The sequence below is a fragment of the Oryctolagus cuniculus genome, chromosome 5 (genome assembly GCF_964237555.1).
Source record: "Oryctolagus cuniculus chromosome 5, mOryCun1.1, whole genome shotgun sequence".
NCBI classification, from domain to species: domain Eukaryota; kingdom Metazoa; phylum Chordata; class Mammalia; order Lagomorpha; family Leporidae; genus Oryctolagus; species Oryctolagus cuniculus.
The window spans coordinates 65,986,232-65,999,417 of record NC_091436.1 but is presented as its reverse complement, the minus strand read 5'-3'; the positions used below and the strand labels follow the sequence as shown (position 1 = coordinate 65,999,417).

General features: G+C 45.0%; 1 protein-coding gene and 1 long non-coding RNA gene across 2 annotated transcripts in view; one reads left to right on the top strand and one right to left on the bottom strand.

The window, feature by feature from the left end:
- Positions 1-11,046, top strand: part of LOC103349858 (uncharacterized) — a 123,305-nt gene extending 112,259 nt beyond the window's left edge. The window contains exons 4-8 of the long non-coding RNA XR_011389085.1: positions 407-579; positions 2,975-3,101; positions 4,868-5,006; positions 5,590-5,829; positions 8,459-11,046. This is a non-coding gene — a long non-coding RNA (uncharacterized lncRNA). The remainder of the gene's footprint in view (positions 1-406; positions 580-2,974; positions 3,102-4,867; positions 5,007-5,589; positions 5,830-8,458) is intronic.
- Positions 891-13,186, bottom strand: part of PREP (prolyl endopeptidase) — a 125,924-nt gene continuing 113,628 nt past the window's right edge. The window contains exons 11-15 of the mRNA XM_017345303.3: positions 11,438-11,574; positions 8,540-8,634; positions 5,672-5,803; positions 3,261-3,417; positions 891-1,596 (exon numbers count right to left, since the gene is read on the bottom strand). Coding sequence (XP_017200792.3) covers positions 1,302-1,596; positions 3,261-3,417; positions 5,672-5,803; positions 8,540-8,634; positions 11,438-11,574 — 816 coding nt within the window. The 3' untranslated portion in view covers positions 891-1,301. The remainder of the gene's footprint in view (positions 1,597-3,260; positions 3,418-5,671; positions 5,804-8,539; positions 8,635-11,437; positions 11,575-13,186) is intronic.

The following is a 13,186-nucleotide window of genomic DNA, read 5'->3' as shown; positions in this document are numbered from 1 at the left end:
TTTGTAGTCATGCACAGAAGATGGTGTCTGATTTTGAACTACAACTTGAGGAGTGGAGAGAGTGTCTGAGGAACACAGACATGCACAATTTGGAAAAGAGGACTTGCAAAAGTACCAGTGATTAGAATAATGAAGTAATCTTTTAGGCTACTTTATATAAGGATATTTTATACAAAATAGATGGTTAATTATTTTCATCATATCTGATAAAGTAAGACCAAGAAAACCATTTTTGTCTCATAAATTAGATTAGCATTTCCTAAGCCGATACCCCAAAGGAACATTGCAAGCAAGCTTTTATGGACAGAGCTTTAAAGAATGGTGTAGCTTCTAAATGCTTCTTGGGGAGGGTGATGGCCTAGAATAAGCCAAACTTTTTTTATGTATTGATTATTTCTATTTCCAGGAAGTGGCCCATGGTGGGGAAACAGTTTGGGAAATGTAGGAATTCCTGGCCGGAAGATCAGCTTGGACAAATGCATCTGTTGGAACGATTCACTCACCTGATCCCTTAGTGTCAAATCCAATGTACTCGGATTTCCAGGAATACTTTGTAACCAATTTAATACTGACAGAGAGGTGAGTTAACTTTAACTTTGCAATTTTTACAGGAGGCATCCAAACCCAAACAGTGCCAGATCAGATCCCAGCTGCCTGAGTGACATGTGCTCGGACAGCCCCGCCACCAAGAGACACGGGAGCTGGGAGGGTGAACACACCTTCTTGTCAGTGCTCATGTTCTCTAACTTAATTGTTTGGAAACTGACGTGTTGCATAAATCTTACCCCCACAGTAAACTATATTTCTGGAGTTGCCCCCCTCAATGCAAAGGAACCAGAAATACCTGCCCCCCCACTTCTTAAACAGCATGTATCAGTATTGCAAAGAAGTCTCTTCATGAGAGGAGTTCTCACATTTATTTAAAGATATATAGGTTACGGTTATAGAAGCAAATTTCACTGAGTTGTTAAATACGAAGGATGCCTGACTACGGCCCTTAATTCAGCAATCTTGTAGTCACACTGTTGTTTGTTGCCATTTAGCTATTTATCCAAACATGCCTTTTGTTTGCTTTTTTAAACATGTGCCCAGATAGGGTGGAAAAAAGAAACACCAAGGACTTGTTTAAAAGGAGAAGCCTGAAAAAGATAAAATTCCCATGGCAGTTCTGTCCCACTGTAGTCTGTGTGCAGGAACAGTGTTCACAGGGGGAAGCCATACGCCCAGTGGTTTCTCCGTCTGAATGGTGTAAAAGCCCTTGAGGTTTTCTGTGGCCGTCAGGAGGGAGCGGGAAATTCCATTTACTGAATCCAGTCAATGTTCAGGCACCGTGCTATGAATGCGAACATATCTGAGACTTCTTCTATCACTTTGGCCGTGGGCTTCCCTGCCCCGTGGCCCGCTTTGGTGTCCACGTGGATGAGCAGGGGGTTGCTTTGCTTCTGGCTGCGGCCCACGATGTACTGAAGGGTGGCAATGAACTTCAGGGAGTGGAGGGGGACCACCCGGTCATCGTGGTCGGCGGTGAGGAGCAGCATGGATGGGTACTGAACGTCCTCTGCCTCAGGTAACCTCACGTTGTGCAGCGGAGAATACCTGAAAGGCACAGGTGCAGTCGTGAGGCTGGATCTCAAAAGCCGAGCTGTTCCGGGGGAGACGCCAGGAGGACTGTGTGGCACGGGCACTCGGGCAGGTGGCCATCTTACCTCCACTAGCAAGGAGCTGGCAGCTAACTAGTCCCTGAGTGCTCATGGCGAGGACTACCGGGAACCTTTGTCGTTTATGTGCATAAGAAAAGAAATTCGGGCCTGTTGAAATGATCCAAACTATGCATATGCCCTGTCTTATTTTGGTGCAGAAAGTTCATGGAAAAATGCATATTATGAAAAAAAAAAAACAACCATGCATGGATTTTTGCCAAAATAAACTGAGCTTTGAATTTTTCAGAAACTTTCTGAAGTACCCCTCATGCATTTTACCAGAGTGTGTCCATGAAGCTATTTGCATTAAAAAATGATAGCTTTCAGACTGAACTTTTATTCCCTGTAGTTTTGAAAGTATTGAGTTTTTTTTTTTTATAGCTGCCACTTTAACTGAATTTCTAAGTGGCAAGCTAGCCATGAAATGAAAAAAAAAAGAAAAATTAATAATTAGAAATTTTGATAAAAATTTGAATTCTAACACTAAGAAAGAGGACACGGGCCTCTTGTGCTAGTCCAAGGGTTATTCCCACACATGGGCAGAAACGAGAGAGCTACAAAGAGAAGTTAAAGGACTATCGTTTACCTCATTATTCACAAAGGAGCTGAGAGTTACAAAAGAGCCCTGTGATATTTCAGTAATGCAGCTCATACTTCAAAAAGTTTATGAAAAATAAAACTAAATGATAAGTTTATTTTGATGAACAAGTTTTGAAATCCATGCATAAACCTTTTCAAGACCCCTTGTATTTTTTGCACCAAAGTAAACTTATCTTTGGTTTTCCCATGAACTTTTTCATGAATATGTAGTTGTACTGAGAGTACAAAATACATTTAAAAAGAGGAATATATGGAAGCACAGCTAAGTTCCTTATTTCTTAATTTAGAAAAGGAAAACACACAAAATGATGCATTTTTGCATTCATTTTTGATTACAGCACTAACAAATTAGGGCAAATTTAGCAGCTGAGAATTTATGTCCCAACTCTGAAAGTCAGCAATATGGTTCTCTGCTCTGGGCCTCTCAAGGCCAAATCAAGGTGTTGGCTGTCTGGGTGCTTACCAGGGAGAAAAACACGTCTCCCTCCAAATGTTGATTGGGGCTTCTGGAGGTCTTGTCTTCCCCGAATGCCCTCGTGGCTACACCCCAATTCCACCCAGAAAAGGTTCCCTGCATCACGGGTTTCTGGGATTGGCCTGGGACCAGTTGGATGATGCAGGACAACCTCAGTGTTTGAAGGGCAGCTGCCTGAAAGCAGGCATTTCATCTGCAGAGCCCGTCCCGGCAGAACCTGCAGGACCGACCGACTGCAAGGGGACAGCAATCCTTGGAAGGCTGCCTGTGAAATCTACGTAGTTTGCTGTTTTTGTTAAAGACTGGATTAAAACAAGGAAGGACAGGTAGGTTTTCCTATCTCATCTCCAACTTTTGGAGTAAATTATATGCAAATACAAGACACTGAAGAGGCCAAAGCGGCAAATTTTAACCCTGTTGACTATGTTCAATTTGATATCAAGCCATTAACAAGGTATGCACATCCAGATGAATTCAAACCTTACTTGATAAGCCATTCGAAGTGCTGCTTGTTCTCTGAGCACCCATAATCGGTGGTCCAGGCATGCCCGATGGTGTATTTATGGAACTTCAGCATGTCCATCACTCCAACTTGGGCAATAACACATCCAAAGAGGTCAGGACGCTGATTCGCACAAGCAGCTAAATGCCAAGACAGAAAGAGAATCCTATCATCCTGCATCAGAATAGAACAAAACTACACGTAAACGCCTTCAGGACCCTGCTTGCCATTATCCTTAGGGCACAGGAAGAAACCATCAGATATCCCCTGCCCAGTGGCCCAGAGGCTGGCCCACTGCACCCCATGTCCACATCCAAAATGTCTAAGGGCTGGGCTGGGACTGCATCAGCCCTGTTTTTTTTTTTTTTTTTTTTTCTCTGACAGGCAGAGTGGACAGTGAGAGAGAGAGACAGAGAGAAAGGTCTGCCTTTTTGCCGTTGGTTCACCCTCCAATGGCTGCTGCAGCCGGCACATCGCGCTGATCCAAAGGCAGGAGCCAGGTGCTTCTCCTGGTCTCCCATGGGGTGCAGGGCCCAAGCACTGGGGCCATCCTCCACTGCACTCCCTGGTCACAGCAGAGAGCTGGCCTGGAAGAGGGGCAACTGGGACAGAATCCAGTGCCCCGACCGGGACTAGAACCTGGTGTGCCGGTACCGCAGGCGGAGGATTAGCCTAGTGAGCCGTGGCGCTGGCCAGCCCTGGGGTTTTGATCCCCCAAGGTGAGTCTCCCTGGGGGAGCATTACTTGGGATGCTCACGGAATTTCTGAAGAATCTGTGTCCCCTCCCTTGCTTTCACAGGTCAGTCCTGGATCTCAGTACCAGCCCAGGGTAGAATAGGGAATGAAACACAGCTGAGAGCTCTGACCAGTACTGGCACATCTTGTTCTGTTTGTGAGGGTGGGAGGGGTAGGAATCTGCACTTCTAAAGTAAGCACTCCAGCAAATGGATAGGGCCATTCCATCTCAACAGGCATAAGGAAACTCCTGAATATAAGCTTCCAGAGAGACAAAGCTGTCCCTGGATGAACACGGATATCATAACACAGTTTTCCCATTATTCAAAGAAGGGAGATTCTCCATATCCTTTGCCATTGAATCTTGGATTCATCATTGATTCTTGCCTTTTTCTTACACCTCACATTGTAATCTGTGAGCTTCAATTCAAAACATGTCCAGAAGATGATCACTTCTCACTACCTCCACTGCCCCACCCTGGCTCCCAGTAACTGGAGAGTACTGCTTCTCTTCCCCTTCCTTCCCTCCTGTCTCACATCGCAGCCAGCACAATCCTGTTAAGAGAGAAGTCAGAGTCCCAGGCTGGCTGTGGGGCTCTATCTGTGCAAGCCTCCCAACACCTACCCCTGCCACTCGCTGGACCCGGCCATAGACAGGGACCTCTCACTCAAAAACTCCATCTATTTCACTCACCAATATGTATGCCCAATATCTGGAAAAATGCCTGGTACTTCTTGGTGTTCAATACATATTTGTTGAATAAATGGACCTATTTGTTACTTGATAACTAATAATTATATCAGTACCCTTTCTAAATTTATATGATTTTGGACATCTGCATTTTGTTTCTCTAGGGATTTTTCTTAAGGCAAAGAGTAAGAATAGGTGGAGGTTTTGCCATGACTCAGCATGTTTCAAAGACAAGAACAAGTGAATGGCTGGCCTCCAATCCCTCCCTCCCAACAGTGGACTGGAAAACCTGAAAATTGTCAAGTGAGTGTTTTGAGTCTGTGTATGCTGTTCTGTGCCTCTACAGTGGCCCCTCCCATCCTCACAACATAAGATATAGGACTCAGCAAGCCACATTCAGGCTCACCATAGATATTTCAATGTTAAGTGCTACTGAGGAAAAAAAAAAGTAAAATTTTACTAAGTACTCTAAGTCACCCTCTATGCAATGGGGATGACAACAGCACCCGCCTTAAGAGGCTGTTTGCTTGGGGGTGGGAACCACCCTTACAGGCTGTCACTGTTAAACTGTGGGTCCATCTCTGTGGGCAACTATCTCATTTCTCTGCACCCATGGCATTTGGTATCACATGGCATCTATGCAAATGTCGAGTGATGCTTGCATCTCCCTAGTTCTGAGTAACACAGAGGTGTTGTCCGGCTCAGTCCTGCACTTGCCGAACCCCAAGAACCTGTGGATCCAATTGCAGGGGGAGAACTCTGAGCAGGTGCTGGGACAGCATCTTGTGCTGTCACAAGTGGTCAGTATGACATGGGTTCAGCTGTCTACGTGTTGTTTGTCAGATGCCCAACCACGTATTTCTCTGGACCACTGTTCCAATCCCAGGTAAACTGCAGCTGCTGACAGACTACCTGAAAACCACAGGGGTGTTAACTAGTGAGCACAACGAGTAAAAGCCAGCTCTCACCCACTAGGAGGCCTCCATTTGACCCTCCATTGATAGTCAGCCTCTTGGGAGACGTGTAACCTTCCTTAACCAGATACTCCGCGGCACACTGGAAGTCATCGAAGCAGTTCTGTTTGTTGGCCAAGATACCACCTGCAATGTGCCCAAGTGAATGACAGGTTAAACTCAATTTTTATGTTAATTAACTAACAGGAGTTCAAAATAATGACAGGGCATAGTTTCAACTATTGATTTGCTTAAAAATAATGGGCTAACACTACATTGAAGCATGTCTTTAAATACACATTTTATTATGCACTACAACTGCTAATCCCTATCCAGGGCTTTTTTGAAGAAACCCCCTAGAACTTGAAAGGCATTTGCCCCCAAAGGAACAGCTGATCTGTGCAGTGAGAGAAGCACAAGAACAGAAGCGTGAAAGCATATAATCAAAAAGTCTATGTTGGAGAAGCTGAACTTAAAATAGAAACAAGACCTCCAGTGGTGTCCAGTGCTCCACGTTCAATGCAGCCAGAGCCGGTGCCGGGGGCTGCACGGGCGGGCCCTCCCCGTCAAGACGCAAGCGCTCTGCGCAGCTGCACTGCTCACCCAATCCTCTTTGCAGGGGTTGGAAATGGGTAAGTGAAGAAAAGAAATAAATGCTCGAGCTTTGCCCTGGGCTACTGACTTCACAAACGGGAATAGGGTGGTGAGGTGGTACTGCAGGTCACCGCGGTAGAGAGAGAGCTCAAGCGTCTCCCTGGGGAACCTGGGCTTGCCCCTCGGTAAGTCACTCCAATGCATTAAACCAACCAAAACAGTTACAGGGGCTTGGGATAGCCAAAGGCATATCCTCAAAGGAATGGATGTCTGAAAGGACTGCCTCTGAAATGAACAAAGAGCAGACACAGATCTATTAGATATTTCAGCTTCTGCTGAAATTCAATTAAAGATGAAGCAGTGCTTCATAGTAAAATATTAATAACATTTGTTTTAATAAGAAATTATTGGTGAATTAGAACAGCTAGGATTACTTAGTTTCCAGGAATAATATCATTTGGGTCTGTGACTATATTTTTAAAAGAGCATTAAATTTTAAACTCAATTAATAGAGTTTAGATTCATCAGTGTTCCATACATGAGGCTATAATGGGAAAGGTCTATTTCGGGTCCTTTCCCTGTCTGATTTTTTTTTTAATTTGAGAAAGACAAACAGAGCTCCATCCACTGGTTCACTCCATAAATGCCAGCAACAGCTGCACTCGGCTGGGTTGAAGCCAGGAGCCTGGAACACAATCCCTATCTCCCACGTGGGAGGCAGGAACCCAACTACTTGAGCCATCACTGCTGCCTCAACAGGAAGTTGGAACCAGGGGCTGCGCGGGCAGCCTAGCTTAACCACTAGGCCAAATGTTCACCTCTCCCATCCTGAAGTTTAAGAAAGTCTCTGACTCAAATGGTCAACCTTTAGACTTCATCAAGCTCCACTTTGCTGTTCCAGGCTTTTGTACAGTGAGTTGGTTTTAGAAAAACTGAGCCCATCCAGGTCATGGCATCTTCCCCAGCAGAACACAGCTGGGGGGCACCTGCTGACTACAAAGGTTCTTTCAGGAAGGGGCCTGGGGATCCACACTCTCAGCTTGAGTGTGCACAGTGCATACAATTTAAACAGGAAATCAGGTGAGTTGAGGGGCCTAGACTTAAGGCAGCTGTTTGGGATGTAATTCAAACACGGGAAAATGTTATTATTTAATCTCCTTTTATCAGTCATCTTTTAGTATCCCACCTTCACAGTTGGTTTTGGTATAATTAAAACTCTCTCCTATGAAGTCAAAATCATACAATGAACTGTATGCAGTTTCAAATGTGACACTAACTGATCAAGTCTGGGGACAGCGACCTGGTGATGGCAGGTCATCATGTGTTAATATAAGAGCTTCGCTCGGGCTTGAGTAGATTACTGTCTGATGTCAGCCCTTGGAGTGCCCACTGGATGTCCAGGGGTCAGGCCTGGGCCTGTCCTGTACCTTGAGACCTCCCAGTTGTTTATGAAAATCCCCGTGTTGTTTTGTAAAAGAACAAGCGGAGGGTGCTCTCTGGGGCTGCCAGAATGGGCCAACCCCAAGCACTGGTGGCCACCTTCATCCTGGCAGCCCTGTTACAGGGGAGCGTGGGGGACTGCAAGGGGGGGTGCTTGCCACATCTTCCTCCTCAGGCACACAGCACCCAGGCAAGGGAAGAAGGTCTTCTTCAAACCACTCGCAAGTCTATGAGTTCAATTTCGGTCACACTAAAAGCCTGGGCACCCAGCACGTAAAGAAACAAAGAGGCAGGGCTTTAAAATCAAGATGAACATAAAACACATAAAAAAGCCAAAAAAAAAAAACCAAACAAAAAAAAAACCCACATGACACTGACCATCTGGGGTATGAACCCATGCTGCCAGAGGCCAGAGGTGGAAAGGCTCTAAACTGCCCCCCCCCCCCCAAAGTGAGTGTGCCCTTGTGTCTGAACCTACACACTAGAGTCACAGCAGCAGGGGTGGGAACAAGACGCTGCCCACACTGGGAGCAGGAGAGCTCAGAGATGGTTTCCTCTTAAAAGACAATGACTGCTTTGCATTCTGTTTCCAGACAGCCTTGTTACAGGTTAGCACCATGCGGCTACGAGGAGACAGAGTAAGCACTACAAAATTCTCAACAATCGCTATGAAAAACGCACCCCGTGTGTGAAGGGAAGAGTGAGTTGTTTTTAAAGGGGGAGTGGTGCCTGCGCTGTGTCTGCAAATATCCTTATTTGTCTCCTCAGAATGCTTCTCTGCTCTTCACGCCTTCAGCTCATTTGAAAAGGAAGGCTTGGCACAACGTCTGGTTTCTGTGAACATCCTACCTTTATGCCACGTCTCTCCGTATTCGCCGCCGCCTCTGATGTTGGCCACTGCAAGGACGCCACCCATGTGCCTCACGAAAATAAGCCTGGACACACTGAGAAACAGTGGACACAGTTACCCTTCTGTCACCCACCTGATAAGGACCATGTTGTTTGTCTTTACCGAAAAAAAAAAAAAATCCCTGGAAATTCTCAGTGAGTAATAGCATCTAAAGAGGAGCCAAATATTACTTGATTAATGTCTGACTGCAAAGCTCATACATTTTCATGAGCATTCAATATGTCTCACTTTCCTATACTGGAAATATTTCACTATGCAATTCATAATGCAAATAGAGAACAAACCAGAGGCCCTCATTTCACAGTGAATCTATCTCTCAAACAAGTGTCTTGGCAAAGAAAACACTGTCAGCCCGGACGTGAATGGCACTGGGCTAGCAGGAGCAACCAGTGCTGGCCCTGGCGTCCTTTCTTTGGGCAATGCTCTCTGAACATTCAAGCTGGAAAAAGCAAGCCAGCTCTTTACAGAGCACGGCTTTTAAACATAGCTTCTAGTTCTCAGTAATTTAGCTGTTAAATGAGACAACCCAGAGTGTGAAAGGTCAATGAGATCAAGGACAGAGTTCTCAGGGCTGGACATACTTTCTAGAAACAAACACAAGAAACTAGCACACAGCCTCTTGGGAAGGTATGAGGTCCTTCAGAAAATGTTTATCCCTTCCTCCATTCCACTGTGACCCTAGAAGTGTGGACATTTTTCTATTTGCTGTTAGTTAACATTACTTTTGAGAACTATTTCTGGGAATTTTATTTTTCTCCCATTGCAAGCTTGATTTTAACAAGGGCCTCTGCGAACCTGAGGCCCTGAATGGTTGGGTGCTAATATCCTGAGGCTCAGGGGTGAAGAGGAGAGAAAGGAAGAGTGGGAGAGATGCATCAGTCCATACAACTACACCCAGTTCCCATCATTCCGAGGGTCTCTCCTGAAATTACTACCCACTGGGTCTGGGGATGAAAATGGTCCAGGAGCTCATCTCTTTATTCCCAATAGTTCAGGTTTAATAAATCCTTGTTGCACTATGAACAAAGGCAAGAGGTTTTTAGCTGCTGTAGATCCACTCAAGAATCACTACTGTCTTGATCCCAGCCCCCTGCTGGGACCAAAGGGATGGGGCTCAGGTGCAAGTCTCTCCTTGTTTATTAGAGGAAGCAGGTGTTCATTGTTCCTGCACGCAAGTATCCCTGTGCACTGAAACTGAGCCTCTAACTGTACCCCTTGGAATGACAAAGGTCAGAAAACAGTGGCATATTTTTCGTGTAAGGATGAATCTAATGAAGCAACATCCACTGGCTTGGATTCTTAGACTAATAATCTCAAGGAATGCATACGGTATATGGTTTCTACCACACAGATACGGATGTATTAATGAGACAACACATCTCATTGCTTGGGGAACTCTGGAAAGAGATGGGAAGCCTGACTGTGGGCTGCTCTCTCCCACCCAGGGTTCAGGCCATGCCTGGAATGGTGCCTGATATATGGCACTGCCAGTGTAGAATGAATAGCCATCGCTATGACACTCTCCTAACTAGTTTCCCTGCAGTTTACTCCTATGATGACAACACACAATGTTCCAAAAATACCTCTCTACACTTCATGATTTCACACAAGGCCTTGCTAACTAAAGGATGAAACCAAACTCTTTAGCCAGATGGCTTAAGGCAGCCCATAATTTGGTTCTAAACCATTTGAAGGCAGGGACCAATTTTCATATTAAATCTAGTATTTTACGGACAGCGAGTGCTCAAAACCAAAGAATAGTTTCCTTGTATTCAACTCTGGAACAGCTGGTGGGATCTGTTCTGCATTTATGTCCTGTAGTCACCAGTGCATGCGTCTGGTTCTGATTAGGAAAGCTCCTGGGTGGAGCGGTGGCTCTGATCTCCTATGAGGCTCTCTTCAGAAGATGGCTTAGAGCTGGTGTTACTACTAGGAAATCCCCCTCCCTTTTTTTTTTTTTATTTGACAGAGTCATAGAGAGTGAGAGAGACAATGAGAAAGGTTTTCCTTCTGTTGGTTTACTCTCCAAACGGCCGGCGCTGCGCCAGTCCGAAGCCAGGAGCCAGGTGCTTCCTCCTGGTCTCCCATGTGGGTGCTTAGGCCATCCTCCACTGCCCTCCCAGGCCATAGCAGAGAGCTGGACTGGAAGAGGAGCAACCGGGACTAGAATCCGGCACCCATATGGGATGCCGGCGCCGCAGGCGGAGGATTAACCAAGTGAGCCACGGTGCCAGCCCCGGGAATTCCTCGTTTTTAAGTATTGACAATGCCAAAGGAAATCCCATTTTGTAATAGGAATGGGATGTTAAAATCAAGCTTGCAAATACCTAATAGAAGATATTCATATAAACAACATCAAATGTATACATGTAGATTTTTCTCCTGAAAAAGAAGTTATCTGGGAAATAATCACAGTAACGGTGTAGAAAAGTTTAAAATTAAGGAAGTAATAGAATATTCAGAAAATATAGTTGCAATTTAACGTTAAGACAATAAGACTTTGTAAAAAATATGATCATTAAAAGAATCATTCCCTCTGAATACCATGGGTAGTGGGGTGGTGGAAAGTGACAAACATTTAAAAAAGATTCCTTCCTTTATGATCTCAGCTCATACTGATCTTCTGGACCCTCAACAGCTAGTTCTTAAAGAACATATTCTACTGGGGACTCTCTTTGTTAATAAGATTAGTTTGTCATGATCTTGCAATTCCTGACCAAAAATTCAGAGAGTAAGCACATCATCCTATCCTTACATGGGAACATCAGAAGCCGGGATTTAGCAACCAGTCGCTAAATCAAATACACGGCAACATTCCAAGAGTGTTCCATGCTTACCTGTAATTGGGTGTGATAGAAATGTTGAAGCCACCATAGCCATATAAGAAGGCAGGATGAGAGCCATCCAATTTTATGCCCTTTTTATGTACAATGAACATGGGAATCTTTGTACCATCCTTGCTAGGGTAGAAAACCTAGAACAAAAGGAAGCAGAGATGCAGAGTTAGCAGTACTTAGTGAATACATGCATGCTTTCAAATGGGAAAATATGTGGGTAGCAAATTCTTCAGGATGTTCTGTAACATGATGACCGACCATCTAATGTCACTAAACAGCTACTGGATGGTGAAGCATCTTTCAGTTTTTACGGAGACGGGGTAATGAAAAGAACATGGGTCTGCAAGTAGGGGGATCTGGATAAGAATTCTTATTCCACAGCTATCCAGGTGGGTGCCCTTGGGCCAAGTGTTCATGCTCCCTCAGCCTCGGTTCCTCATCCGCACAATGCAGCCATCATGCCCACATCTTTCCCGAGACACACAGAGGGAACAGCCATTCCGTTCTTGCAGCCACTGCTCAGCTCTCCCAGATTTGGCCATCCTGCCAAGCAACTCAAACTAGGTAAACTTCTCTTCTAGAAAAACTAATGTCATATTCCACTTCACCTCTAAGTGTTAAGACACTTAGCACATCATCATTTTTCTATGTTCAGCTAACAAACAAATGTTATTAGAACAACAACAACATATTTGCTTTGAGAGTTGATGAGAAACAGCAGAGAGAGCCCATTTTTCCTGGCAATACAAAGATATTTTCTTCGGTATTGATAATTAAGGCTCATCAAATCTTCCTGAATCTGGGCAATGCAGGCGAATTCAGTCACCATTTCCATATTCATTACTTTTGGATAAAGGATTAAGAGAAAATGGATAAGGAAGGGAACAGTAAATGCTATTGAGGCGATAAAGCCATAGAATAAATGATAAGCCGCAGAAAGCTGATAAGGGTTTCTTCCAGACAGAAAAGCTGTAAATAGCCTTTCTTTGGGTAAACACAGTGTCGTTACCCTAACTGATGCAGAAAGGGCCCAGCTCAGAAACGTCTTGCTCCGACGTTGCTGACAAGGGTATATGCCGTTCACTTGCACACAGTGTGACACTTGACATCCACGGCTGTTCACGGCAGCAGCTCTGTTATGGGAAGCTGCCACAAAGTCCTTGGAAATAAACCCTGGGGCGGGAAGGGGAGAGTGGGCAGACGATGCACATTTAGAGATGCCCGATATGAGACCAGCACAAACGCCCGTGAGAAATTGCAGTATAAACAGCATTTGTCTCTGACTTTGGAGGGAGATGCTGAGAGAGAGATGAAACCTGCAGTGTAGGGATCATGGAAACCACTCCACGGAGTCCAAAGCTGTCTGAGGGAACATGGTATGAAAGTTACTCAGTGCCAGTTAGTAGCTACTTAACAGAATGGTGGGTGGGTGGGTACAAGCAAGTACAGAGTAGGAGAATAAGCTTCAGGTGATTGGCTGGGGCTAATAAGCTAAAATACAGGGCCTTCAACTCAGAGCTGGGCAGGATCTGGAGCTTTGTAACCACAGAGGTTGACAGTATCAGGGCAGCAAACTGTCTGACATGATGTCACCTTAACTGAACCATCTGCTAAAAAAAAAAAAAAAAAAAAAAAAAAAAAAAAAAGCAAACCAGTGTGCCCTCCAGCTCCTCCATCCATTCCCAGCTCTATTCCCTTCGTCTGACAGGGCATCCTCCTCTGACAGCACAGTTCCTTGGAAGGCAGCAC